Source organism: Juglans microcarpa x Juglans regia, chromosome 5D (genome assembly GCF_004785595.1).
Source record: "Juglans microcarpa x Juglans regia isolate MS1-56 chromosome 5D, Jm3101_v1.0, whole genome shotgun sequence".
NCBI classification, from domain to species: Eukaryota; Viridiplantae; Streptophyta; class Magnoliopsida; order Fagales; family Juglandaceae; genus Juglans; species Juglans microcarpa x Juglans regia.
Genome location: NC_054602.1, coordinates 2,132,110 through 2,160,077, shown reverse-complemented (window position 1 = coordinate 2,160,077; position 27,968 = coordinate 2,132,110). Strand labels below are relative to the sequence as shown.

Sequence of the window (27,968 nt, the reverse complement as noted above, 5' to 3'; positions counted from 1 at the left end):
AAATACACTTTCCATATTTGTATAATCTGTTATATAATTGATAAAATTGATAAAATATTCTCATTTATATAATCTATTAGATGTATTTTATGATAAAAATAATTTTACAATCTAATATATCACATCAAGTAATATCATTTTATAAAATTATTTTTGTATGATTATTTCTCAAAATTACATTCTTTAAAAAAATTAAATTTTATAATATTAACAATTCGAAGTTTTGATATATACGCTATAAATCTCAAAAAAATAATAAGTGAGTTAATTGGATGTTGTCCGCTGTATAGGACCCTAAACGTTAACAGTTACGGAGGCAATGAGAATAGGACCCTGCATGGATTATCTAAACTTTGTTCCCTTTACATCGTGGTTCACGTTCCAGACTAGTTTTTTCATACAGAGAGAGAGAGAGAGAGAGAGCGAGGTTCCCATGCCCAAAGATGCCAACCTGTTAAAGGTCTAAAATGAAGTGGTGGGTCCTTCGTGTTTTAAGAGCTATACAACATCTACAAGAGGATTTCTTATAAAATAGAGGCGGTCTGCTACATAATTTACTCACGCGAGAGGGACAGCCCAACAAACATTTGAGAACACAATGCTACAGAACATCTCACTTCTCCCCCATTCAACTTTTTCGTGTCATATACATATATTAAGGTTTAAGAATGTTATTTTCTTATTTTAACAAATTATTTTTTATTATTAAATCAAACCGATTCATAAATAACTCGAAAAATAATTGTTGCTAATAGCTTCGCCAACAAAATTTGGAGTCAAGTAAAAAAGCACTGTTATTCTAAAATCTCTGCAATACACAATACTTATGTAACATAAATAATATGTTCTACACACCAACTTGAAAATAGAATAATTTTAAATAAAAATCCGGGTTACGTTAAAATTGTTTACTTTAATCGATGATTTTCGTTATTTTCTTGATTCAATGGGCTGAGCTTCAGTTTGTAGTGGCTCCAATGAATTAAAAAAAAAAAAAAACACATGCACATTTCTCTCGAAACAAAAATATAATTACTCTCTCGATAAATGACATTATTAATCTAATTAAACTGGTACAAGCGTATCTCGCCAAACAGAAAAGAACCGATGTGAGTAGGCGGTGGAACGGAATTTCCTATTTATTTTGTCTTTTTTTATTTCTATTTTTTTAAGAAGCATTCACGTCTTTTCCAGCAAGTGCTGCCCCTCCCCCACATCATCACTTTGCTTTCAGTAACATCTTTAACAGATACTATGAATAACACATTCTGTGGCTATAAATCCACACAAAAAAGGAATTGTCTCGGTTTTGTCCGAGAGACTGAAAGAGACATGAAATCTTTTGCCTTTTTCTGGGTCTTTATTCATCTGTTTTCTGTGAAAAAAGGAATGAGAATCAGTGTCCCCTTTCCCCTTTCACTTTCACTTTCACTTTGTAATCTACGCTAAATGCGTTAAAGCAGAGTAGATCTTTCATGCCGAGGCGAGTGACTGAGTGGGAAGAGCATTAGCTCTCAAGCATCCATATGTCTATCAGTTGAAAAAGATGCATCATATCCAATAATGCAATCATTTTAAGATGCCTTTTTTCAGGGGAAAATGATCAGAGGACGGCAGGGTTCAAAAGAGATTTTGAAAGTCCAATACCAGTGTTCTATGGTATCTTCAGATTATCGAGTGATTAGCTAAACTGATTGATACATGGCGTCTTGTTAATGGGTCGTCTTACGCTTCTCTTAACTTGGCTCGTTGTCAAATTCCCACCTCGGGTTGGCACCTTGATTTTATTATACCTTTACCAAATAAAGACATGAAGAGTGTTAGTGTGTATAAGATGTGGCCAAGATGCATAATGCAAGAATAACATACAAACAAGGTTGAAATATACAACAATAATTAGAAAAATTATATAAGGAAAGCCAGTGTAAAGGGAAAGCCTCTAAACCGTTAATGATCGTTAGCAAAATTTGATTTGTAAAATAATTTAATTTAAAATTTACTTATAAATCAGATTATGATACATCAGTAGCGTGGAAGGTGTGTCATAATTAATAACTAGTATCTCATATAAAAAGAATTTATAGGTCGCCTTTATATACTTGCACTTAAGGCTATACATGTACGATGAATCTCCTTTATATGAAGATTTTTATTATTCTGTTTCAAAATCAGGGCCACCATCCAGTCTCATACATATGGGTCCAAATACCCTTCAAAGTTCAAATCCCAACTACAGTGTTGTAAGTACCATAAGCAGCAAAAAGCAATCCACATGACAAAATGAAAAAATCCAAGGCTCTTTGCCAGAAATGGAGAGAACCACCAAATAATATCAGGTGAAATGTGGCTGGCAAAACAAATGAGATCAGTGCACATAGAGTACTTCCCACAAGTGAGGCAAAAATACCAAACCCGGGCACGTACGAGGCCAAGAACGCCAAGCTGATCACCAAGATTGCACGACTCATATACATTGCAAACTTCCTTATTCTGGTTGAATAATCACTGTTGCAGAGGAGCTTCTGAAACCATTTGCTTTTGTCTAAATTTCCTTCCACAATCTCTCTTATTGGGTGTATCATGATTGGGAACGTGAAGATTAGCCCCAAGCACAGGCCAACCTGTTGGTAGACACTGCAAAATTATTTAAGCTGCAAATGACTGCTTTTAACTTAATGATACAGAGGGACATGACATATTGTGCTTAAAAGGTCAATCAACGCGAGATGCTCGCTGAAGGCAAAGTCATGACCCAGCAAATCCGACCCTAACACCTACTTAATTTTCAATGGGAACGAGACAATCAACCTAGTGAAAGGTGCCAAAGATCACTATGTCATCACTTTGCTTTTGTTTTTATTTCTTTAATTTTTTATTGTCTCGTGTAATTTAGAACATGGTTTACAGTGACATATATTCGAAGATAATAAGTACATAGGGGAAAGTGATGCTAGGACATGAATGGGGGTTGATTTTATTTCGTTTTTACCTATAATTAAATCTGAAAAGCTATTTGATTTTCATCAAACAAAGTTTGATCCCACATACATAGATAGCGATACAGATTTGTTTGTATCAGTATAGACATGCACGCATATCTATATATGTCTTGAAATATTATGTGGCTGTATCTTTCTGAGTGTACCATGTATCCAGCAATTTTATATGATTACAACAATTCTATATACTCATGCATATAGCAATTATATCCAAATGACAAGATATTCCATGTTACCCCCAATGAATAAAAATCACGGTTCAAAAGCGTACAGTCTATGTACATCATGCATGTATTCTTGTATTTATTCCTAAGACCAAAAGGTGAAGGAAATTGGATCGTTCAAGTTAGCCCTAAGTTCATACTCCTCCACTTCTTCACCCCCACCACCAGTAGTAATTAAACAAGTACAACGTAGATGTTGGATAAGTGAAAATCACAATATCAGCAATTACGGGCCACATTAAGAGTACTGTCATCTATAATGCTCAAAATCAGTAATAAACATTATCTTATGTCAATAAAATTAAAAAGCACACATTTAGGTCTTACATCTACAATTATGCACAAGAGATTGGAACACATTACCTGAACTGCTACTGCCCACCAATCATGGGGCAGATTAAGAATCACGATATCTTTTGTTTGATCACCATAGGCCATGTAACCAGAGAATCCAAACAAAACGTACATGAGGGTTATTCCCGTGAAAGTCTTGGCCAGCAATTTTGGGAATGTGGATTTGTCTTTCATTGAGGATTCCAATGCGAGTGTCATACCAAACCCGCCAAAGCAGAACACCGCCATCCCTCCTGCGTACGATAGTCCTCCTATGTTGGATGTGATTGCCGCCCTATCCCTAAACGAAAATTCACTTCCTACAAGTTGTTGTATGTCATCCTTCACCACAATTGCCATAGCTAACACATTACAACAATCGGCAAAGATACTAAAAGGTGCTAGAGCTGAGAGACTGCCTATCCATGACAAGCCAACTTCAATTGGTACCAACAAAAATATGGAAGACCCCAAGGTGAGACCTTGGCCTTTGAATATCGATGAAAGGTTTTGTCCTATAAATACTAGATATGCCACTGAACCTCCAACTTGGGTAATCAAAATAAGAAATTCTGTTAGATAACCGCCGGTTCTTCCCATGCATTTATAACCCAAGTCGCCGTAGGCTTTCATCTCTATTGATTCTTCTTCTGATGCCAACTTTCGCCTGCATTGAACCTGTTGACCCAGAGAATTAATTTAAATATTGGAACAGGAAAGTCCCAAAAAAATGCTGAGGTAAGTACGGGTGCTGACTTCTTCATGACAGCCTTGTACCTAAATATTCATCGAAATCATTTGAGGGGTACGTAAAAATATCAAAGATAAACGACCAAATTCTACATAAGGTATCACCCATCCAGTTATCTAGATATAAGGGTCCTGGAATTTGAAAAAAAATACAAAGAACTATTTTCCGCGGATATCCCGAAACAGGGGAGGAACTACCTTAAGGCTTGGGGGCCAAAATTTTTAAAATTAGATGAAAATTAAGTTTTAGAAGGTGTTTTTATAAAGTAGACTATATAAAAATTAGTATTTAACCCCCCAAAATTATTTTTTCTTAACTTAGCCCCCAAACTAGATTTTGTGGTTCCGTCCCTGCCCGAAAGAGCATGACTCTGAGTTCTACTAAAGCCTGTACTCCAAATCTACATCTGGGGACGAACAAAAACGAAGAAAGAAAAAGCCGATCATGAACTTACAAGGAGGAGCATGCAGTAGCAGCTGGAGAGCCCAGCCAGGAGAACGACAATCGAACCGGCAAGCCAACCGGCACTTCTGAAAGCGAAAGGAAGCCCCAACACACCCGTCCCAACAACGGAGACTATTATGTTTCCTACTGTTTGAGCCGTTGAAGCTGTTCCTATCGAAGAAGTAGATTCAAGCAAAGGAACTGAAGCACGTTTTCTTTGTTGCTCCATCGTGGAAGCTCAACCCAGTGAGTTTTCCACGCTGAACCCGTGCCCTATAGCTTTATAACTTGGGTAAGAAATTTAGACCAATGGATAGTATTGAACCTAGTTTGGATTTTTTGGGATTTGATCCACCGTCTGAGAGAGCTGTGTTCGATTATCAACCCACCTACTCACGCCACGTCACCAAACGCTAGGCTGTTCTATTCTGGAGTTGACGACTGTAAAATTGGAAGTAGGCGTAACAAAATAAGTTCCAAATTTCCAATTACATGGTAGTGTCAGTGTCAGGATAAGAATGTAGTAATCCATTATATTTTTAGTCATATTAAAATCCATTATATTTTTAGTCATATTAAATGGAGATGGGTTATTGTCAGACTCAAGAGTATCAATGATGATCACAGGCTACATGCGATGATGTAAGGAATCATAATCAGAGTATTGTAATGGTAAATACTAAACAAATTAGAGTGTTATTGTTGAAAAAACCAACATGTGCTTCAGAATTCATTAAAGTTTGGGTTCCACTGCTAACTTTATATTAAAAATATGAATTTGGATTGGATCTCAAAACAATCCGACGTGACCAAACTCGAAGTTTCCACTTAAGCCGAAGGTTGGGAAAGCATCTTTTTACCACTCCTAGGAGATATGCATAGATCGGTATTGTTTCTATGGAGTTCAAGTTTGTAGTTCTATGACAATTGAAGGCGTCTTATCTTGATTCATTTGATGATTTATTTTCTGCAGATAACCCAAATGAAATAAGGATCTGTTTTCAGGAGCCATATCCTTCAAGAGGTAGGGACTAGGGAGGATTCGAATGGAATCTTTAGGAATGATGGACTTCAGTATTTGTTTCGCTGGTAACACAGAGAGAGAGAGAGAGACAGAGGTTTACAAACACGATTTAATAAACTGGGATTAGAAAGATTAGAACAAGAGAAACAGCTGCTGTGTAACAAACTCTAGTAATTTGCAAAGATGTGCATAAAATACACAAGGCAAGCAATTTTCATGTTCAAAATGTTACCGCCTCTTCTACTTGCAGCAAAGTATGTTTTCTGTTCTCTCTCTCCTAACCAGATGTCATAAAATATCCAACTGTTCAGACATGTCTTCGACTAAGACAATTAGGATGCTGCGTTTGAATAGCGTCTTTCTTCCTATTTTCCAATTGCTTCAAGATCCCAGAGACATTTTAGATGGCCTCAAAATAGTAGGGCTGGCAAACACAGTCAATAGCATGTATCAGTTTCCTCCTAGGCCCCACTGCATTTGCACCCATATCTTTGAGCTTCTTCATGGTTAAATTCACCAACTGAAATTTATTAACACTCTTCCTTTGAAAAATCCTCACAAACTGACTCAGTCCGAGCGATGCTAGCCACCTACTCAAGCCCCCAGCCTTTTGAAGATTCCTCTCAAGATTTGATGCCCTCAGCCTTTGACTCACCAGCATTCTGCCATCGAAGAAGCCACTTGGGCAATGTAATAGTCTAGGCCGCTTGATAGCTTTTGAGGTATCAGATACCCCAAATCTTTTATCAGTTTTTGAGGTGCCAACTTGATCTACCCTGCTCAAGCCCCTGCTTCCATTCTTGAATCTACCCTTAGTGGCTTGGCTAATGTCGACAAATCTTGAGCAGGAGCTTTTCTTGTAATTTGAATACCCTTTCTTGGAACCAATGGTATGGACTTCTCTCGCTCATCAGCTGACAATATTCTGGGACATATATCAATTGGAGCTTGTATTTGGTTACTCATTGTCTTTCTCGGTATGGCTTGTGGCTGGCTTGGTCCTGGCGTTTGAGTTATCAACTTTTTTGCAGCAGGAAGAGGAGGCACCAAAATGGTGACCCTCTGCTTTTTCACAATCACCCAACCACCTTCTCCTTGCAAATCCAGATCATTGTCAGATTTTGATGAGTCAATGTAGCCACGTGGAGTGATATTCTTATTTCTAGGGGTTGCCACAAGGTGTTGCTTTGTTCTCACCATCAGAAGACAATCTGCTTGTTATTATAAATCATGCAATACACTCAATATCCCATGTATTGATTTGATGACAACCAACGAAATCAGTAATGCATTAATGAAATAGAGCACACGATATCTTTTTGACAAGTAAAACAGACTTTTATTAATATAGACATAGCCCAAATACACAGGACATATACGCGAGAACACCCAGTTAGGAGCTAAGGATAGAGACTATGCACACAACTCTGACACAGCAACAAGTGGATTACACAATAATTATTTTGAGCAAAACAAAACAATTCACATACATGCAAGTACTGTGGAATATGAAGGAAACAAGATCCTTTCCAAATCTCTTGTTTTGATATGGGAACAAATTGAGCAGTCCACTCCATCTACTTGATCATAAGGCACAGATAAAATGAAGTTCAATTGAACATAAGAAGAACTGTTACAACGCTCATTTGTAGAAGTAAAAACTTCAACTTAATGAATCTCACTGCACCATTGATTTTTTAACAAGAAAACCAAGGTCACGAGACAAGAAAGAGGTTGTGTACCATTTGTGATGGCAAACCTATCAACCTTATACTGCTCCTATTTAAGAATCTACTCCCTTCTTCCACTCTATCACAGTAAGTGACTGAGACCACAGGATAATTGACAAAATTTAATTGAAAATAAAAACAAACGAGTTTCCCACTTTCAGGAGAAATACCGAGCTCTAGACTTTTTCCACATAAATACTAATCTCGCACCAGTCGGGAAAAAAACTGACCAATGATTATATGAGGTTTTCCGTCATTTGTGATGCTAAATTATAACTGAAGAATTGGCACAATGATCAAAAGAAAACCTTCTGTATTTCTAGCATATAGTTGCATGCCAAAGATATGATACTCCAAAATATCTGCCATCAAAAGCATCTTTACATGGTTAATTATTCAACCGAAGTCAATTCAACAAACAAGAGTCTGAAAGACATGACTACAAATATCCCTTGGTTTTCTCAATGTGAAAATTATTTTCGACTTCTGTAGACAAAATGGTTCAACAACTAACTCCACTGAAGAGCAATAATTTTCAAGCATTCGTATATGTATCCTCGTTTACCTTCTCATTTACAAGTGTGGTCCCTTTTCCCTTCAGAGGTTCTTGGTCAAACGTTAAAATTACACGAGCAAGATCATTTATTGGCTTACAAAGTCACAGTTAAATTAATATGAGCAAGCGTATTTCTTCCCTTATGAGGTCAACTACAAAACTCTTAAGAATTAGTTTGACTTAAATGAGGCCACAAGTTGTCTTAAGTTCTTAACTGTTAATGTTGGATTAAAAAAAAACTGTCAAACCTGAAACCCCCAAGTGATTACTAACTCTGCAAACACAGAGACGGATTCTCTCAGTCACTTGAATTGCATAACCAGTGAAACTACGAATAGAGTGAACAAAAGCACGTTTTATTGCGATGTGAAGGGCATGATAAGAAAATCATGGAACGTAAGAGAGACTTGAGAAAATTACCAGTAGGGAGCTGGGGCAGGCTAATCGTAAATAGTCAAAGCGCTTGACTGAGAGCACCCAAAGCCCTAAGGAACGAAAACCGGAGGATTAGATCGAGATAATGGAAGTGATTAGGAAAACCAAAATGAAACTCAATGCCGTTTTGGGCATACCCTTGATGAGCTCAAGCGCCGGAGGCAGAGCCAAGTCCGGTTCTGAAGTTTGTTTTCGGGTTGAATTTTACGAAACTATGAGTGGTCTGTCATCATCGCGTGTTGCACTGTTGATGTATAATTGTATTTTTGTTCTTTCGGCCGGCCCATGAAGAGTTTTTAACGGCGAAGATAGAACGACGGTGAAGGGATGTCTCGATTGGAATTGACGAATTTTAGGGTGTGTGTGGATGTTGAAGTGAGTTCAGTTGAGTTAAGTTGTGATGATAAAATATTATTAGAATATTATTTTTTAATATTATTATTATTTTAAAATTTGAAAAAGTTGAATTGTTTATTATATTTTGTATTGGGATTTGAAAAAATTGTAATGATGAGTTGAGATGAGTTGAGGTGAGTTTGGTAACCAAACGAAGCCTTAATTTAAAAAGTTGGGGATATGAAATGACTCAAATGAGTAATACTATATTCAATTGCGCAAATTCCGTATATTTTTTTTGAAAAAAAATAAGTTTTTTATTACAAAAATAATTTTTATATGTGTTACATATTTATTCACTTTTTTTAAATGTAGTGCACGAGACTTATACATTATAGAACTATAAATATCAATTCTCAGATAAATACAAAATTTAACAGAAAATTGAAGGTGAAATCAGATGTTCATTATCAACTCAAAATATCTGATCCATGAAAAACTAATTTAATTAATAAAACTAATTTAATTAATTATATTATATTAAAAAAAATCTCTATTTCGAATTCATTTAAAATAAAATTATTAGTTTTTTTAGTCCCTTTATAATTAACCTTGCCATTTTATAAAATAAACTCGTCGTGGAAAATTATACTTTGGGAAATAAAGTTATCCTATTTATATTCTTCCACTCCAAGACGTGCATAATTAATATTTCATACCTTCTTTTTTTTTTTATAGTTATCCTTCCTTCTTAAACATATCTGCAGCATAGGTTGGTTTGTTTCCTTGTTGGATAACTTTTATTTTTGTAAAGATGAAACAATTCCTTGGTGAAAAGATAATAGAAAAATGGAAAAAATACCAATAAAAAACTACAAGACATAAATTGGCTTTATCATATTCTCTTCATATTAAAAAGAAAAGAAGTACTATAGTTATAAAAAAAAAATCAAAAGTAAATTCCAATTTAATGTAATACATTAGATTTATTTTACATGACTTTACAATCTGACATATCATAAAAAGCCTTATTGAATTTATTTTTATGAATTTCTTTTGTGGCCAAATCATTTCTTTAAAAAGAACTATATTTTAGCAATTAATTTTGGCTAAATTGGTATTTTCTCCTTTAATGAAAAAGAAGATGAGAAAATAAGGTAAATATTTAGGACTGGTTTGGTTGCACAAAATTAAATTATTTCGTCTCATCTCATATAATCATTACAACTTTTCTAAATTCTCACACAAAATATAATAAACAATTCAATTTTTTTAAATCTCAAAACAAAAATAGTATTAAAAATTTATATTATAACATTATTTTATTATACTTTTAATAAAATATCTCATCTCATTTACATAGTTATTACTTAATTGATTGTAATATGTAATACATTATGGATTTGTTCAAATCAATCTGCCAGCCAAATGGTTATTAAAATAAAGAACAAATAGTTAGAATTTACTGATGGCCCAAATGATCATTGAAGAGAATTTAAATATAAAAAAAAATTAAAATTGTTATTAGATAATAAATTAAATATAAGAATGATTTACCGTTTTAAAATGTATCTTGTTTATAAAAAAAAAATGTGAATAAATGTAAAAAACTCATGGCCAAAAGATTATTTTTTAGATTAATGTTATATACAGTTGTAAAATGTGCAAGTGCTGCATAATTATTTTGAAAAAAAGTGAGGTATATTATTAAAAAATTAATTTTTTGTATGTAAGTTTCATATTTATTCACTTTTTTAAAGAGATTGTGTGTGTACACTCATAATATAATTTCTCTATTTTTTAAGACTTTGATTTTTTTTTCAAAAACTCTATCTACAGTCACTTTTATATATTTTTTATGCACTCTACTAATGTGATGGCCTTTGTCACTTTTTTAATTTAAAATAAATATTTTTATCAATCAGATAAATGGAGTGCTAACAGCAAAATCTTTTTTTTTTTTAGAGGAAGAGTACGTGACGTTAGTATTAAATATGAAAAATGCTAGTGAAGACCTTCAAAATTACTGTTTAATTATTTTAATTTTATTTTTTACTTAATAATTAAAGTAGTGATTATTAATAAAATTGTATATTTTTTTTAAGTTTTTAAGGATTAAAGATATTAAAAAATTATTTTAAAAAAATAGACTAGCGTATGCCAGCGGTTACTAGTACTGTCTATTAAGATGTATTTAGATGTTAAAATGAGTTGAGTTTGTTAAGTTGAAATGATAAAATATTATTAGAATATTATTTTTTAATATTATTATTATTTTAAAATTTTTAAAAAATTAAATTATTTATTATATTTTATATTAAAATTTAAAAAAATTATAATGATAAATTGAAATGGAAATTTTACACCCAAACGGAGCCTAAATATTGAGAGAGAGAAAAAGCAAACCCGACGATTGCCTGAAGTGGAAAGGAACACAATTACACGTGCGTAGCATGCACAGCAAAAGCAATAACTCTTTCCTCTAACAGACTGCGTCAGCGTTAATGAAAAACAAACCAAAAACGGAAGGAAGCAAGCAAGCTTGCCTACGTAACACGCGGGCTTTCCGCGAACTGCAAAAGTACTGTAATCCTTCTGTGTGATCTTAATTCTTATTACGCGCTTGGAACCTTTGCCACCGAACGAGTCTGGAAACGCGCACCATTTTATTCTCTTCAATTAGCAGCAATACTCCCGATCACAACCACGAACTTGATTTTTGTTTTTCTTTAAATAACCAATAACTGATCCAAATCTCTCTCTCTCTCTCTCTCTGCAAATTCTCTTTTTCATCCGGTGTCCTCCAAACAGAAGATTAAGCCCAAGGTATACAAGAACCCGAATCAAAATATTTTTGGGTGTGAGAATTTACTGGCTTGTTGAGAAGATGAAATTCGGGGAGACTTTCACGGAGTACCTGCACGGTGACCAGGAGTGGTTCTTGGAAAAATGTTCTCATGTCGAATATAAGAGCCTCAAGAAAGTTCTAAAGACCTGTCGGAGTTGCAAACCATTGGGTGATTCCTGCAAATCGGAATGTCAATGTGAATCTTGCCCTCGATCGTGACTTTAGTTTTCGTTTCTCGGGCTGGTGTTTATTGTCGTTGATAATAGTTTATCCTCTAATGATTGACATTGTTGAATTTGTGAATTGATGAAAAACAAATCTAGGGAAATTACAGTGAAAATTGATGATTAGTAAAGCAAACGAGAATAATTAATCTTCGATCTTTGTGCTAAGTTTGATTACATGAATCATGGGTTTCTCTCTCTTACAGAGCATTCAAACTATTTGAAAAGCTGCTAACTTGGTTTTTTTTTCATAATTTTTCTTTTTTAATTTGTAAACGTGCGCGTGGATTTGTCAAACATAATCATTTTTCTTGTTTCTTTGACATACTGGGAATTGCATTTTTGTATTCTTTTAGCTTGTAGCCGATAGTCCCTCTTATGAAGCTTTGTGCGTTGATGATCTGTAGTGTGTGATCAGAAGTTCTTTTCTGAGCTGACGAAGGAAGCTTCGGAAATAAATGGATGCTTTAGTTCAAGAGTGAGGCATCTCCTTGATCTTCATGTTGCCTCCGGAATGCAGGGATATTTATTGCGTTTGCGTCGTTATTTCAAGAATGATCAACAGGCAATGGTACTAGAAGGACGGATGCTGGTTGAATATGTTACAATGAATGCGATTGCAATCAGAAAAATCCTTAAGAAGTATGATAAAGTATGCATCGGATAAGTTTGTACCTGCTCACTATCCTCGCTGTTTTGGTTGATTTTCCTTTGCATCAAACAATAATTTCCGTTGTTTTGCGCCTTCCCTTTAAGGTTCATTGCTCAGAAAATGGGAGGAATTTCAAATCCAAATTGCGGGCGGAACACATTGAGCTTTTGCAATCTCCTTTGCTCATAGAATTGGCTGCTTTTTATTTGAGTTTCAACGGAGAAAAAAAAGGAGAGTTTAATGAGTTTTCTAGCCAGTTTTCTTGTGATTTTGATGCAACCCCACCTGTAATGAAATTGAGACTTCCGCATTCTATAAAGCTAGAATATGATCTGACTTGCGCTGTTTGCTTGGTAAGAACCTTCTTTTCAATTGCATTCTGGGGAAATATCTTTTGCTTTTGCCCGCATTCTCTTATATATGTGTATTTAATTATGCCCTCACAGGATGTTGTTTTTAATTCATACGCATTGAGTTGCGGCCATCTTTTTTGCAAGTCATGTGCTTGCTCATCTGCTTCTGTGTTGATCTTCCAAGGCCTTAAAACTGCAAATCCGGAGTCGAAGTGCCCAATTTGCAGACAGGTTTGTATTTAGCATAAGAAGAAAATGGGGAAGTATTATTTGATGTCCAAACGCCTGTTTCTGCAACTAGAGAAACCTAATAATAAGCTTGACTTTCTCTTGACTTTCCTAAATATGCTTGCTTCTTCTTAATCATAAAACTTCAAGAAAGGAGGAACGTTTCAAAGTGCCTGTTGAATAACATACATTCCAGATTACATGGTTATTGTTGTAACTGTGTGATGTGGGTTCTGAGAGAGTAAATTTATCTTTTTTATCTTTTCTGGATCAGGTTGGAGTATATGCAAAAGCAGTGCACATGGTAGAACTGGACATGCTATTGAAAAAAAGGTGAAGAGAAATGAATAACCTATTCCCCCTTTCTTCGCCTGAGAAAACATCGCCATTTCTGACCTCAAGAGCTCTTGCAGGTGTAAAGACTATTGGAAGGAGAGGTTTGCTGCAGAACGTGCCGAGACGACGAAACAATCCAAGGAGTTTTGGGATGCAGAGGCCAAGTATTTAATTGGGTATTGATCATCGTGTGGTTCTCTCATGATAAAACTTGAAAGTTTTCAATCCTAGTACTAAGCATTTGCATGTGGTGGGATTTTGGTGGTGCTTGGTGTATCTTTGGTGACAATGTCCATGCTTTTAGTTTTAACTCACGAGGAAGACATCTACTTTCCCCCGTGACCATATCATCAGTTAATTTGCAATGTTGCTGAAAATGTTATTTTGTGTTTATCATCCAGAGTTACCTAACTTATTATGGAAAATATCTTAGTTACAGATGAATTACACAAAAATAATCTCATAAAATGATGTGACATAATGTGTTTCGTCTGATTGTAAAATTATTTTTATTGTAAAATAGATTTAACGAATTATATGAAGTCACATCAATTTGTGAGATTACTTTTATGTAATCTCTATGTAACTATAGTAGTACTCACTTATTACATATAAACAAGATTTTTGTGGATATTAATTTCTCTCTATCGTTGTTTCCCATTTATTTTTTAAGAAAGAGAAATGTTGAGTTTGCAAAAAATATTATAAGAAATATTATTTTACAAATTGATCGGAGTTTATATGCCAGAAAATAAAAGGTGAAAATGTTCAAATGGCACAAGAAACGAATAATCAAGGCTCATAAAAAAGTTCAATTCGACCTGAATCGATTAGATTGAGCCAATTTCAGTATTTTTTTAATTCGTACACATAATTGTACGCGTATTTTTTTTCAAATACGCGTACACATAACTGTTATATTTATTTAAATAGTAAAAGTATTTTATCTCATCTCATCTTATAATATAATAAATAATATAATTTTTTTTTAAATTTTCACATAAAATATAATAAATATTTTTTTTAAATCTCGAAATTATAATAATATTAAAAAATAACATTCTAATAATATTTTATTCAACTTTTAATTTTCATCTAAAATCATCTCATCTCATTTTACTATCCAAACCATACATTTATCTACTTTTTCGTAAAAGTAAATATTCACGGTCAGTTTGGATGCAAAATTCTCCCATTAATCTCAATTTATTTTATTTAATTATTATAATTTTTTTTATATAAAATATAATAAATAATTCAATTTTTTTAAATTTTAAAATAATAATAATATTAAAAAATAATATTCAAATAATATTTTATCCAATATTCAACTTTCATCTCAACTTATCATTTAAATTTCCATTAAAATTATAAAATGAACCGTTTTAATTTATCATTCAAGTTTTAAATTTAAATAATATTAGATATAATTATGGGTTAACTACTGCGTGCTCTTTTAATCAAAAGATAAAAATAAAATTTATTATTAAAAAATTATTATTTTTATATAAAATTCCATATTTATTATTTTTTTTTTAAACAATACATACATTTTTACTCAAATGCCAAATATCATTTCTATTTTTAAGTTTTAACTATTTGAAAACGGCCGCCGGATCCATTAGCCCACTGGCCACTAGTTTCATCACTGCGAAAAAGAACAAGAGTGCTTATACCCACCAATTCAGTGGCCACTGGCTATAGCCGGAGTCTCTCTCTCTCCGTCTCTGTGTGTTCATCTGGTTCCGGTGACAAATAACGATGACCTTCTCGTCCTGGTTTTCTCGTCTACGTTCCGCTTCGAAGGGCTTCTTCCACTCCAACCTCCGAAGCTCACATTTCCATAATCTTAACACTCCAAGATCACCCACCACGCATATCTTCCACTCCCATAGCTCAAGAAACTCATATCTACCTCTGCTTCCTGCGGTCCTTGCAGCCTCAGTTGGATCAATTGCCCTTCAGTCTCATTCAAAATATTCATTCTCTGACGCTTCTGATCTCGATGCTAGGTGTGTTTTTTCCCTTTTTTGATAAGAAGTGTTATTTTAAGATTTTTGATTGGTTGGGAAAACAAGGAGCTGCTCAATAAATGGGTTTGAATGTTTCTGGTTAATAGAGGTGTCAGCTTTGGGGGAAAAGGTAGCACGGAGTTTGTGGTAAAGGGCTCTCGTAAGGAACTTCCACAAGAGCTCGTTGATGAACTGAAGGCTATCTGTCAAGTATTCTATCGCTGCTTCTTTATATTTGATTGTTGTGAAATTTTGAAGGAAGGAATACGGTCTTCATTATCATCATCCTTGCTGTCGTTGCTATTATTATTATTATGCCAGTTGTTACAATTGTTAGTTTATTGTTTGTGGGCGGTTAAAGATACTGTTAGTTATGCAGGATAACATTACTACGGATTATGATGAGAGGTATATCCATGGAAAACCACAAAACAGCTTTCACAAAGCAGTCAATATCCCTGATGTGGTTGTTTTTCCAAGGTGAGACTTATATGGCCATTTGGCCTTGAGGTTTGATGATTAATCTTTGCGGATAATCTTTTCGGGTCCTTCATTGTTCCTTATCTTCATATGTTATCTTATTCACACTTCTTCAAGAATGTTGGTTTCGTATGGATTTGTTTAAACTTCACATAAATTTATATGAAGTAGCAGTGTACAAGTTCTTTGAGATTTATAGAAATAGTATCTATCTGAGTTTGTATTTATTTAGAAACTCTAGCAGGCCCTGTCAAAAACTCAATGATGATGATGCTTGCATAGTAGATGAGTTTAATCATTAATGCCATCTTAAAGTGAACTTTGTGGTAATTTTCTTCCCCCACCCCCTTCTAGGTAAACGATTGTAGCAGTCATGTAGTGTGGCAGCAAGATTATAGTTGAATGGTGAAGCCCGAGCTATGATGATGCCTGCATAATAAGGATTACGGAATAGAAGGTTGATTGTGGAAAAGCTAATCATGTCACCATATGAACCTTTTGCAAGTGTGCGCTTGTGTACCATGAATGTTTGCTTAAATTTTAGGTGTTTAATATGTGTGATAGCTTAATATGACAAGATGCATGAAATTTGTCACGAGCAGTTTCATATTATGTATTCAAGACACGAGGAAATATTATAAGTTTTAGAGGATACATAAAAACTCTGCTTTTATGATATTCAAAATTTGGAATGCAGAAATTTCTTGAGATTATATGAAATACTTATTAGATTTCATGGTATCTAGACAGAATGTGACCTGACTTCTAATTTTCAGGTCCGAGGAAGAAGTTTCCAAGATAGTCAAATCATGTGATAAGCATAAGGTCTGAGTTACTGTGTTTCTCCTACAAATTCTATGGATTGACAATAACGCTCTACTCTTATGCTTATCCTTCACTCATACTGTGGTTCTTGCTTTGAGATACGTGGTATTCCCCTTTCACTTGGATGATTCTAAATGACCATTAAAGATAAGCATGTTGGAAGAATTGCGAGAATGGCAAACTACCTACAATAGACATCCACAATTGATGATCTAGTTTGCTTTGCCTGCTATTGCAAGTACATAAAAAAATAACCCTAACCTTTTCTAGAAGGTACTAAAGTGGGTATGCTTTTAATCCACAAGCAGGTCCCCATTGTACCATATGGTGGAGCTACATCAATTGAGGGTCACACCTTGTCTCCAAACGGAGGTGTTTGCATCGACATGACATTGATGAAGGTATGTATTGACCTCTTTGTATTGTATAAGGGTTAGCACCGATTTGTAAAAATCAGAAACTCACTTTCTTTAGAACTGAAACTTAAAATTTTCTGATGCCATTTCTTATATTTGGATAGAGAACTCTTAATTTTTGGCTGACAACTTTGCTCAAGAATTATGCAATTTTTAGGCCTTCATATATTAAATGATATAGGGTACATCAGCATAGTTAAAAGTTGCAACCATTTTATTTGGTTCGATGCCGGCTTTGATGCAAGCATGCAAGTGCTTCCCTTCCCTTTTGTATATAGATTATGTATTCATATATGTAACCCAACAAAAGACAAACTTAGGGGGAGCTGACACTGCATTTTATCATGAGCTGGATCTTATTTTCACTTCCTTTGATGTTGATCTATCGAGTCTAAATTCATCACTCTCTTGAATTTAATTTATGTTTTCTAGTTGCAAAACAATTAATTTTTGGCATTATGCTTACTGGCCGTCATGCTTATATTGAATCATTTGTTTAAATGGTAGAGCATTAAAGCGTTACATATTGAGGACATGGATGTGGTTGTTGAGCCTGGGATTGGATGGATGGAGCTTAATGAATACCTTGAGCCTTATGGCCTGTTCTTTCCCCTTGATCCAGGTTAGTTTAACATGTGTTCTTCTACTAATGCTTTTGTTTTGAACCAATACACTTATTTATGCTTGTTCATTGCCATTTAGAACCAATGCACATTTTGAACCGGGCGAGTAATAGCAAATTTTCATGAAACTCAGAGCGTAGTTAATCAACATGAAACTTTATCTCTGCAGTATAAACTCTTCTTTTGATAGCATGGCATCACAAATCTTATGCTTCTCAATGCTCTACTAAATCAGAGAGGCTACTTTGTATAATGAAATTTGGGTAAGCATGTGGTGTTGCTGCTTCAAATTTGCATAAAAAAACTGAGACAACCCATTTTGTGAATGTAATTCTATGCTTTTAGTTTGCCCTTATCATTTTTGGCCAATTTAGGGTGAGATTGACTCCATACTATGTTTTGTGCTGTTTCATTTATTTTATATATGCATCTGGTTTAGAAATTAGGCTCGAGCCGCGAGGTCCCATTGTTTAATATAGATTTACAGTACTAAAAAATTTTTTGTACTGTCTCCGGGATTCCTTGTCATAAAAGAAATTTTTGAAATGCAGGGCCTGGTGCTACCATCGGGGGTATGTGTGCTACACGTTGTTCCGGTTCTTTAGCTGTAAGGTAGTTGCCCTGTTTTCTCAGCTTTGAATTTTTCGGTTTTGCTGGAAATATCCTGTTTTTTATTGGTATCTTGATACATGCAAGTTTGTTTCTCATAAGTAAAGACTCAAGACCTTGATTACCTGATGATGTGACATTTAGAGGCCTACGTAGACTGTGTTCAAATGTTATCCAAAACCTAATGGTCTTCTTTACTGAACAATATTATGATTAAGTGGTAGAAATACATGAAAGCAACTGAGCACAGTCCCAGCTTCTCTAGCAAGTATTCTTTTGTCACAGATTTATAAATGCCCAAGTCTTTCTGCTCTGAGAGAGTACTCAAGTTGCAGGAGTATAATGAAATGCGGTAAGAGTTGCATATGATTAATATGTACATGGAGTGCTGTATCAAGGTTGATCTTTAAGAATATGTGCCCTTTTTTCTTAATTGATTATCATAGTTCCTGCGGGTTGTTTGACTTCTAATTTGTTTTCAACCATTTCCGTAACTATCTGATTGAAATCTTGAGTTGTTGCACCTTGTTCAACACAGATGCTGATTTATGGATAGTGGATCTATTGTTACCCTAGTAAGTGTCAACTGTATGTACTATGTACACTATATCCCAAATGAACTAGTTAAGGCTACAATTTGAATTCCCCAGAATCATGCATAACACCTTCTTCTAGCTGGTATAGTAGTGTAGGACTGGAAAACTTCCCAATCCAGTTAACACTGGTTCCTTTCCGCTCTGAGTCCCCATGCTTTAGGAGTGGTGGTGTCTAATCCCAAAAGTGTACCCAAAATTGGTCAGAAATGGCCATCTTGGGTATCTATGTACTAAACTTTCATCTGCTTCCATCACTATATTCTGTAGAACATCTATAGGAGCAAGCAAATTTAGAAACCAGGTCCATAATTTTTTTTTTGATAATTAATAAGAAAAATTTTATTCCAAGTAAATAGGCACAGCCTAAGTACACAAAATGTATACAACTTTTTTTTTTTTTTTAATAAGTAAAAATATTGTATATATCAAAAGGAGAAACCAAGTATACTGAATATATACAAGAAAATACCTTCCCCAAAATGACCCAAAAAGCCCATAAAAAAAAACAAAAAATACACCAGACCCGATCCCAACCCCTTGTTTCCCATAGAACTAAAACTCTATCCAAACACCAACCCCAACACCTTGATTCCCGTCTTCACAATGCCCTCCCTTTAGAGCTCCCTCTAGTTGAGCTACCACCTTTAGCGTCGTAGTTGATTGCCAAAAAAAGACGTTGTAACTCTTTGCTTTTCTTGAAACTTGATTTGGTTTCAAGCGCGCGGCTTACCTTGATCGCAGTAATTAGTTCTTTAAATTGGTCTTCACATCCTCCATGTGAAATTCCCACGAATTGCTGAATCTCGTTAACTTTAGATAGAATCCAATCCGCTTTTGGAGGAAGAGAGACCAGGGGAGCCACAATATCTCCAGACACAGTATCCAACTACACTCTCGACTCTAAACATTCCTCTACACAAGGTACCAACGCCAAACTCATTGGTTCTCCAGTAACTCCATTAGTTCTCTCCAATGGTATCGGGGTCCCCATTGGAGATTCTGGGGTGACAACAAGTCCTTTCACCTCTGGGGTGATAGCGGATCCTACATCTCCTTTAGACCTCGGTTGTGCACCATTTTCCTTCAACTCTGACGAGGGAGCCATAGTTTCTTCAGGGACCAAGGGTTTAATATCGACTATCAGTCTATCCTGTGTTACACGAGGCGAATGACATTCAATTACTGATGTCTCTACGCCAATACCCGATGTAGACCCCGCTTCAAATAACCCAAATTTCCTTTTGACCTGCCATACTCTCTTGGATCTGGTTATAGGGATGAGGCCGAACCTGATCTTCCATTTTCCTTTTTTTGAGTTTAAAAGATTCGGGCCTATCTTGTTTCTTACCACCTTGTTGCCTCCAGTTGAAAGTCGGTCTATTTTCGTAGACAAGAAAGTTATCGCTGCCTTCAACTCGACAAGTGAGGTTTCCATCTCCTTTAAAGAATTGTGCATCTCGACAAGCTGGTCTTGAGGCGTGATTTGCAGACCCCCCCACACTCTGAACCCTCGAAGCATGACCCGTCTTTAAAGCTACTGCATAGGATCGCCTCGCCACCGAGGATGTACTTAGGTCTTTATGCACCTCCAAGTTCTCCCTCTCTACCACGCCACCTACATGTCTACTACGCAACTCCCTGACAGAGTCATGTCCTGTAGCACCTTGTCCTTCCAAGCCATCACTCCTTCTCTTGCTGAAGGAAAAATGACGCAGCACCTCCCTCATCCTTCTCCAGCCACTGCCCCTCTCTTCAGGAATGAAAATAAAATTCCTCCTCCCACCACCACCATACTCCTCCACTGCCATATAACATCCTTGAGCATTCAAGTAGCGATGCGCTGTGAAACTACATCGACCTTCCCGGACAGTGGAGAAAAAATCTTGTTTCTTATCCTTAGTGCACGCTTCCATGGCCTAAAATGTATATTATAAATGAGAACACCTACTTACAAGCTAAAACAGAATACAACTAAAGCAAAACATTACAACCATTCCCATTCCTTACAAGATTCTTCACCCAAAAGCTTAAAGTACTAAGGAAAAACTCCCTAAGTTCCCCTATAGAACGTTCCTAAGTTCCCCTATAGAACGTTCACAATTATCAAAGCACCTCTTGTTCCTTTCTAACCATAAACACCAAAGTAAGCACAGGGTCCTCTCTAACCATAAACACCAAAGTAAGCACAGGGGGATCATCTTCAACACTGCAGAGTTGTTACTTCTTCCCTCCATAGCTTGCCAGCATGCAAAGAAATCCACCACGTGCATAGGCATCACCCAGAAAATGCCAACCCTTGCAAAAATCTCATTCCACAACGATGTCGCCACCTCACAATGAAGAAAAAGATGATCAATGGATTCACCATCCTTCTTACACATAAAACACCATTCAGCCACCTGAAAACCTGTCTTCCTCAAGTTGTCTGTGGTTAATATTTTCTCAAGGGACGCCAGCCAGCAGAAGAAAGCAACCTTACTTCCTTGGCTCTCCAAATACATTTTCAAGGATAATCTTTTACCCCATTACTGGTTAACACCTTGTAAAAAGAACTCACTGAAAATCTGGAATTAACTGTATGCACCCACAGCAAATTGTCCTCCCTGTTCTGATCAAGCTTCATCTCATATAATCTTCCTAGTAAATCAGAAACTTCACATACTTCCCAATCCTGCACATCTCTAGTAAATTCCACAGTCCAGCAAATCAAATTATTAGAAAAGTGATAGGAATCAGCCACTGCAGCCCCTTTATCTCTAGAAATCCTGAAAAGATTAGGGAAAACAACCATACAAGGTGAATCCCCACACCAAGTGTCATGCCAAAAATAGATCTTGCCCCATCCCCCCTTGAATTTAGTATTCTTGACAAGGTCCATAATTATTTCTGAATATTAGTCTTAAATTTATGATGGTAACCTGGATGCTTCTCTTTGTACGTTGAATTCTCACTCACATAAGTAGAAAAAAAATCTAGAAATAATTTCAATGGTTTGATTTTATATTAGAGTTAATTTTTCTGTTTCTAGCATGTAGGTATGGAACCATGCGTGATAATGTCATAAATCTCAAGGTTTGTCAGTAAACCTTATTGCACTGATATCGAAACAATCAACTCTTCTGATGTCCAATTCACCTTCCAGATGCTGTATTGTTTTTCTGTTTGTCTTCCAGGTAGTTCTTGCCAATGGAGATATTGTCAAGACGGCATCTCGTGCTCGAAAGAGTGCTGCAGGGTTTGTTCTTTTTTCTTTATCAAATCTATTGTTGAAGATTTCCTTTTCTCTGGTTATGTTTCTGACTTGTTCTGTTAAAAAATAAATGAGAAAGCTGGTGAGATGAAAATGAGATCTTTAACCAGGCAGGACATTAACCTTTCAACGTTGAATCTCGTAGGTATGATCTGACCCGCCTGATGATTGGAAGTGAAGGAACTCTGGGTGTGATAACAGAAGTCACTCTTCGGCTTCAGAAAATCCCACAGTATTCAGTGGTACTTGGACACTTTTTTTTTTTAAAGATTTTTTTAGACAATTCTAGTTTGCTGACTTATGTCTTTGGATAAGTGGATGTTAAATCGATCATATAATAAAACTTTATCATATAATTTTATTGTTAAGCAGTCTCAATGAAAAATATATTTGAATCTTACTTCTCATTTCAACGTATCCAGTCCTCATTGGTAATCCTTGCCACTATAAAGTACACAGTTTGTGTGGAGGCTTCTTGACTTGTGGGTTGTAAGCTTAACTGCCATCCTCCCTTGTTTCTGATTCCATACAACGAGGTGAAAGATAAGTGATACATAACATGTTGGGAAAAAGATACACTAAAAATGCAAGATTTGCATTTTATGATAATTTGAGCTGTCTTGTTACTTCATATGAATATACAAGTAATTTAACTAATCTGATCGTGTTAGAGAAAAGCTTTTGGTTATCAACATAAATCTCATCAAGACAGAAGTTGATCGCTTGTATTTCTCTCTATTGAATGTCGTGGTTCTTGCCTACAATGCTTCTACAAATTTGGCACTGAAAGATGAGCATATATTTGCTGTTGCTCTTATTGTATACTCGCTAGCTATTGCAAGCATCCATGATTGAAGTGTTCTAAATGGATAGAAATGTGTAACTCTGGAATCATAAGTCTGCTGTGTGGTTATTAGGTGGTTGAAGTTAATCGCAGTTTGGCCATTTCTAGTGTAAATTAAGATTGTTTCTTCTATTAATATTTGGAAAAGATATGTTGTAGTGAACATTGGCACCTTTCTTTGACCCACTTCCAAATATCAGAATTAAAATTTTCTTTTCTTGTCTTGAAATCATTAATTAACACTCAGTTGGAGTCATATTCATGTCCAATGCTTAAATGCATTTTGTTGATTAAATTCTCAACAATATTGCAGGTTGCAATGTGTAATTTCCCTTCAGTTAAGGATGCAGCAGATGTTGCTATTGCCACGATGCTGTCTGGTATACAGGTGGGACTTTAGCTGCATATTTTGTCCCCTTTTCAATTCCTTTATGGATATTCTTTTCACACCTCTAGGTGTCAAGGGTAGAACTGTTGGATGAGGTTCAAGTGAGGGCTATCAATATTGCTAATGGAAAAGATTTGCCTGAAAGTCCAACTTTGATGTTTGAATTTATTGGCACAGGTAAACAGGATCCTCATTCACTTTCTCTCTCTCTCTCTCTCTCTCTGAAATTTCAAATTGAAGGCAACTTTATCAATGAGCTTACTGCACCGACCTGATAGGCTTCCTTTATTGTCATAAGGCCAAAACCAACATTATTTTATGATTGTTAACTCTTATGTCGGCTTAAACTAAAGAAGTTTGTGCTGAATAGGATGTAATTATTCTAGGTTAGAAATCAAAAGTAAGATCACAGATAATACGCTCGTCATGACTCAGGCTTTAAATTGTCCTCCTCCCTTCCTTCCTCTCTTCTAAGTAACATTATCATTGCTTTTTCATATTTCTGAATAATACATCACAATTTCCTATAGAAATTTTCTCTAACATACCTTCTTCTGTACCTTTTGTGATTCCTGATATATTCCCCAATTACTGTATTTTAGAGGCATATTCACGCGAGCAAACACAAATTGTTCAGAAGATCGTTGCAGAGCACAATGGCTCAGATTTTGTTTTTGCAGAAGATTCCGATGCTAAAAAGGAACTTTGGAAGGTAGAGATTACTTAATGGATGTTGAGTACTGATTGACATTTTGTTATGTTTCTTCTTCATGTTGACTTAAAAACTAGGCCATTTTACTGTAAAAAACTTAGTGTGGAGCTATTTTGTATTCAAATAATAAGCCTACAAGTTTGGCAATTTACATCTGCAAATAGACTTGGTGGCTGCTATTTAAAATCCGCACTTGAACTTGCGTTGCTCAGTGCACATCTCCACTATTTTAATATAGATGTCCAAATTATATAGTTTTTCATGTATGATGTCATTTATTTGGCATGCATTACGTGGATCTTAGACTCAAGCATGCACTGTGCCCTCTATCCCAGCTATTTTACTGCAATGAATAATTATAATCTTACCTTGCTAATAAAGTTATAGTATGACATGCATAAGTTATACAGGTAAGTAGAATGTGGATCTCCAAAACCCAATTTAGGTTCAAATCCTATAAAGCATGGTTCTATTAATGTTAGGCAGCTCTTGAAAACTAGAATTACTTCATCTCCGTGTGACTCGTTTAATAGACTGATAGTACATTCAAATGTACCTCTTTACGGATGCATGGATACACGCACGTGCACGAGCGCACACACGTACAACTTGGACTATATATGCATATACAGTATGTGGTTCTTGAGCCACATCCTTGTATCTCAACTCAGTCCAAAACATACCAGAGACCAGGTTAATTTCCGTAACCAATCTTTATCAGATCAACACACGAACTGGCCTCTATGTTCATGTTTGGTAAGTAGGTATTGGTTTTTTATTCACTTAATTTGCAGCACTTTTTTTTAGTCTTTCGGTAGAGATCCGATTGTGTTTCTTGTTTAATGAGGTCTCTGGTCAGAGGCTTCATCCAAGAAGTTGATCTCTATGTTTTCTAATGCAAAGTTTTAACTACTTGAAGATAAGGAAGGAGGCACTCTGGGCTTGCTTTGCATTCAAACCTAATTTTGAGGCAATGATTACGGTCAGTTGCTATTGGAGATTTTAGTTACAATTGCTTCCTTACTCTTAAGAAGCACTTCGTTTTTTTTTTTTTTTTGGGGGGGGGGGGGGGTGTGTGCCAGTTAAAATCTATCACTTTTCATTTTTGCAGGATGTATGTGTTCCTCTCTCATCCCTTGCAGAATTAATATCAAGGTCCAAACAAGAGCTCAACGCATCACCACTGGTCTGGTATGTCTGATCAGAATGGCTATTCTTTTGTTACCTATATAAAAAAAAAAAAAAAAAAATAGAATGACTATTCTTTTGTGGACATAAAGGTTGAGCTGAAGTCTTCTGCATTTCTTTTTCAGTGTGGGTGTTCAAATGACCTGATACTCACATTGCACATGCCTCTCATCATTTTTGCTATTAACAGCACAGTTATTGCTCATGCTGGTGATGGAAATTTCCACACGGTGATTCTGTTCGACCCTAACATAGATGAACACCGGCAGGAGGCAGAGAGACTTAACCAATTTATGGTCTATACCGCATTGGCAATGGAAGGTCTGTACTCTATTCTGGGACAAACTTAGAGCATCTGCTTTTATAATTTTAACATGCATGCTCTATCAGAAGTTGATGTTTTCTTGAGTCAATTATTCTGCTGCTTTCCCTGCCTCTGAAAACTTCTAACCGAAAAATTGTGGCTCTGCAACCTGAAAGCAAGTTATGGTGCTAACAATTGTTTTTTGTGACAACAAGCAGGAACATGTACCGGTGAACATGGTGTTGGTACAGGGAAAGTGAAGGTACCTCATTTGAATCTTTAAACATTTAGGATATTTCATAGGACGTCAACACGCAACTTATCAAATGCACCAAGAAACAACATATCTAAAGATGGGTATGCTTGATTTCATGCTTTGGTACTTCCCTAGCTGGCCAATGGCATGGAATTAAAAGGAACTTTTGCTTATTTATTTCTTTACTGGGACAAGTGGGACAACTAATGCAGCCAGGTATACAAGGAATGCATAGATTATGCCAATTTTTTTTATGGATTATAGCATTGAGGATACATAAGATTGGTCTTCAATCACAGAAGGAAAATTTACCCCATATGAGGACTATGGCTGGAGAAAACTTTTTATGACGCTTCTTACTTCGGTTGATGTTTTTCATTAGCATGTATAATTTACTACTATTGGCGATTCAAATTCAAAGACTCCAGTGCATTGTCAATTTTCTAAACAATGTAGTTACTATTCTGCATTTACCCTTTTCAGTATCTTGAGAAAGAGCTTGGAGTGGAGGCTCTGAGGACAATGAAAAGAATAAAGGCTGCTTTAGATCCCAACAATATTATGAATCCAGGAAAGCTCATTCCTCCCCATGTTTGTTTCTAATCTTCGCTCATATATGCATGCCCAATCCTCTGTTCTCACATGCGTGCACATCCTCTTTAGGAACTGTTGTGCCTTCCAAATATTGTACCTGCCAGAGTGGCAGAATCTGTTTTGTAATCCACAGGCAATAATGACTCATAAACTTGGTCGATGGGCAATTACATCAGACCTTTAGTGTAATTACATCAGTCCTCCCGCAACATCTGTTTGGCGTTGACTTGGGAAATTAAAAAGTTGTTACTTCACTCCTTGTTATAAGTTTCTCATAGTTATTTTGTTGTTTCTTCTTAGTGATTTTACTACTTGATCTGAGAATGTTCAGAAGTTGTTTAGATCGAATTTGCTAAAAGAAATTCTTAATGTTCAAGTGGTAAACAAGTCTTGATGAGTATACTGTTATAGAGTGTGCAAATTTCGTGCTCTCATTTTAAAAAAATGTATGGTCTACTATTAAAAAAAATAATTTTTTTATATGATTCCCAAATTTATCTTTTTTTTTTCAAAAAAAATGCGTGAAATTTACATATTCTAAAACTGTAAATATAATTTCTTTTTTGACAAATAATTATGATTGGTTTTGTCAAAAATAAATAGATTCTTATAAAAGTTGCGCTACGAATGATCAAATCTCACGTAAAAGTTTGCTACATGATCTCAACTTCATTCCCATTCGTAGGCTATATCATAGTTGCTAGTAACATAGAATGATCAAATCCCACGTAAAGCAGAGAATCGACAAGAAAATCAGGCCACCGATTCGATTCATCGTTGCGAGTGTAACTACAACTGGGATTCTTGTCTGCAAATAACCTAGTTGTGTCGGTTTTTCTTTCTCGACCAACGGGGTCTAAGAGTAGGCCAATAATAGCATAAGACTTGGCATGGATTTAAGCGAATCCCCCGGCCAGGTCATGAAACTCCGAGTCTTTTTTATTGGCAGGGCCGCAGGAGGGCCAAGCAAAGACCAGAAGTCAAACGAGGTAGAAGACAAGAGTGGGACAAAATAGAAGCAGTCTCGAAGATTCTACATATTGAGCTTTTAAAAGTATTTTGTCTTTGCTAGAAAAGGTAAAGATCTTCGTGACTCTTCGATAACCGACTATAGATTTGGTTCCTAAGTTGCATATTCGTGGAAAGATAAATATTGTTATTTATATTAAATTATGTTATCTCTGTTGATATAACATATTTTAAATGATTTAGTGTGTTAACCACTTAAATAATTATTTAAAATATATCTTGCTACAATTAGTAATAATGACAGAATCAGTTATAAAGAACAATATTTTTCTATTTTAAATAATAATTGTTTAGGTGGTTAACATATAGAGAAATATTTTAGTCACAAAAAAATTCTATAAAAATAAACTCACAAACTGACATGGTTTG

The 27,968-nt window shown here is 35.4% G+C and overlaps 4 protein-coding genes and 1 long non-coding RNA gene across 10 annotated transcripts; 2 read left to right on the top strand and 3 right to left on the bottom strand.

The window, feature by feature from the left end:
• Window positions 1-1,128: 1,128 nt before the first annotated feature.
• On the bottom strand, window positions 1,129-21,727 carry LOC121263994. Its single transcript, XR_005940432.1, has 3 exons — window positions 21,697-21,727; window positions 12,580-12,582; window positions 1,129-1,745 (listed from the first exon to the last, which is right to left on the bottom strand). It is a non-coding gene; the product is annotated as an uncharacterized LOC121263994 (long non-coding RNA).
• LOC121263991 (amino acid transporter ANT1) lies at window positions 2,135-5,031 on the bottom strand. The gene is made up of 3 exons (XM_041167005.1): window positions 4,762-5,031; window positions 3,587-4,234; window positions 2,135-2,621 (listed from the first exon to the last, which is right to left on the bottom strand). The coding sequence occupies exons 1-3, from the start codon at window positions 4,978-4,980 to the stop codon at window positions 2,220-2,222; spliced, it is 1,269 nt and encodes a 422-aa protein (XP_041022939.1). The 5' UTR covers window positions 4,981-5,031; the 3' UTR covers window positions 2,135-2,219.
• LOC121263993 lies at window positions 5,882-8,775 on the bottom strand. 5 transcript variants are annotated; one of them, XR_005940431.1, is made up of 5 exons: window positions 8,634-8,775; window positions 8,482-8,546; window positions 8,071-8,335; window positions 7,814-7,867; window positions 5,882-6,986 (listed from the first exon to the last, which is right to left on the bottom strand). XR_005940431.1 is itself a non-coding variant. In XM_041167010.1 (2 exons), the coding sequence occupies exons 1-2, from the start codon at window positions 7,881-7,883 to the stop codon at window positions 6,556-6,558; spliced, it is 501 nt and encodes a 166-aa protein (XP_041022944.1). In that variant the 5' UTR covers window positions 7,884-8,475; the 3' UTR covers window positions 5,882-6,555. The 5 variants fall into 5 exon arrangements, 1 of the variants encoding a protein (XP_041022944.1); XR_005940429.1 differs by having other exon boundaries at window positions 5,882-7,867; XR_005940430.1 differs by lacking the exon at window positions 7,814-7,867.
• Window positions 11,371-13,838, top strand: LOC121263992 (probable E3 ubiquitin-protein ligase BAH1-like). Of its 2 annotated transcripts, XM_041167009.1 has the most exons (6): window positions 11,381-11,876; window positions 12,312-12,556; window positions 12,661-12,909; window positions 13,003-13,140; window positions 13,412-13,470; window positions 13,551-13,838. In XM_041167009.1, exons 1-6 carry the CDS (start codon window positions 11,720-11,722, stop codon window positions 13,654-13,656), a joined length of 954 nt encoding a protein of 317 aa, XP_041022943.1. In that variant the 5' UTR covers window positions 11,381-11,719; the 3' UTR covers window positions 13,657-13,838. The 2 variants fall into 2 exon arrangements, with proteins under 2 accessions (XP_041022942.1, XP_041022943.1); XM_041167008.1 differs by having other exon boundaries at window positions 11,371-11,876; window positions 12,661-13,140.
• On the top strand, window positions 15,074-26,824 carry LOC121263990 (D-lactate dehydrogenase [cytochrome], mitochondrial). Its single transcript, XM_041167004.1, has 18 exons — window positions 15,074-15,485; window positions 15,593-15,695; window positions 15,865-15,965; window positions 16,742-16,790; window positions 17,099-17,191; window positions 17,714-17,828; window positions 18,381-18,441; window positions 22,070-22,106; window positions 22,208-22,269; window positions 22,430-22,526; window positions 23,442-23,516; window positions 23,585-23,693; window positions 24,119-24,228; window positions 25,148-25,210; window positions 25,340-25,419; window positions 25,607-25,737; window positions 25,939-25,982; window positions 26,460-26,824. Exons 1-18 carry the CDS (start codon window positions 15,235-15,237, stop codon window positions 26,577-26,579), a joined length of 1,701 nt encoding a protein of 566 aa, XP_041022938.1. The 5' UTR covers window positions 15,074-15,234; the 3' UTR covers window positions 26,580-26,824.
• Window positions 26,825-27,968: the final 1,144 nt, after the last annotated feature.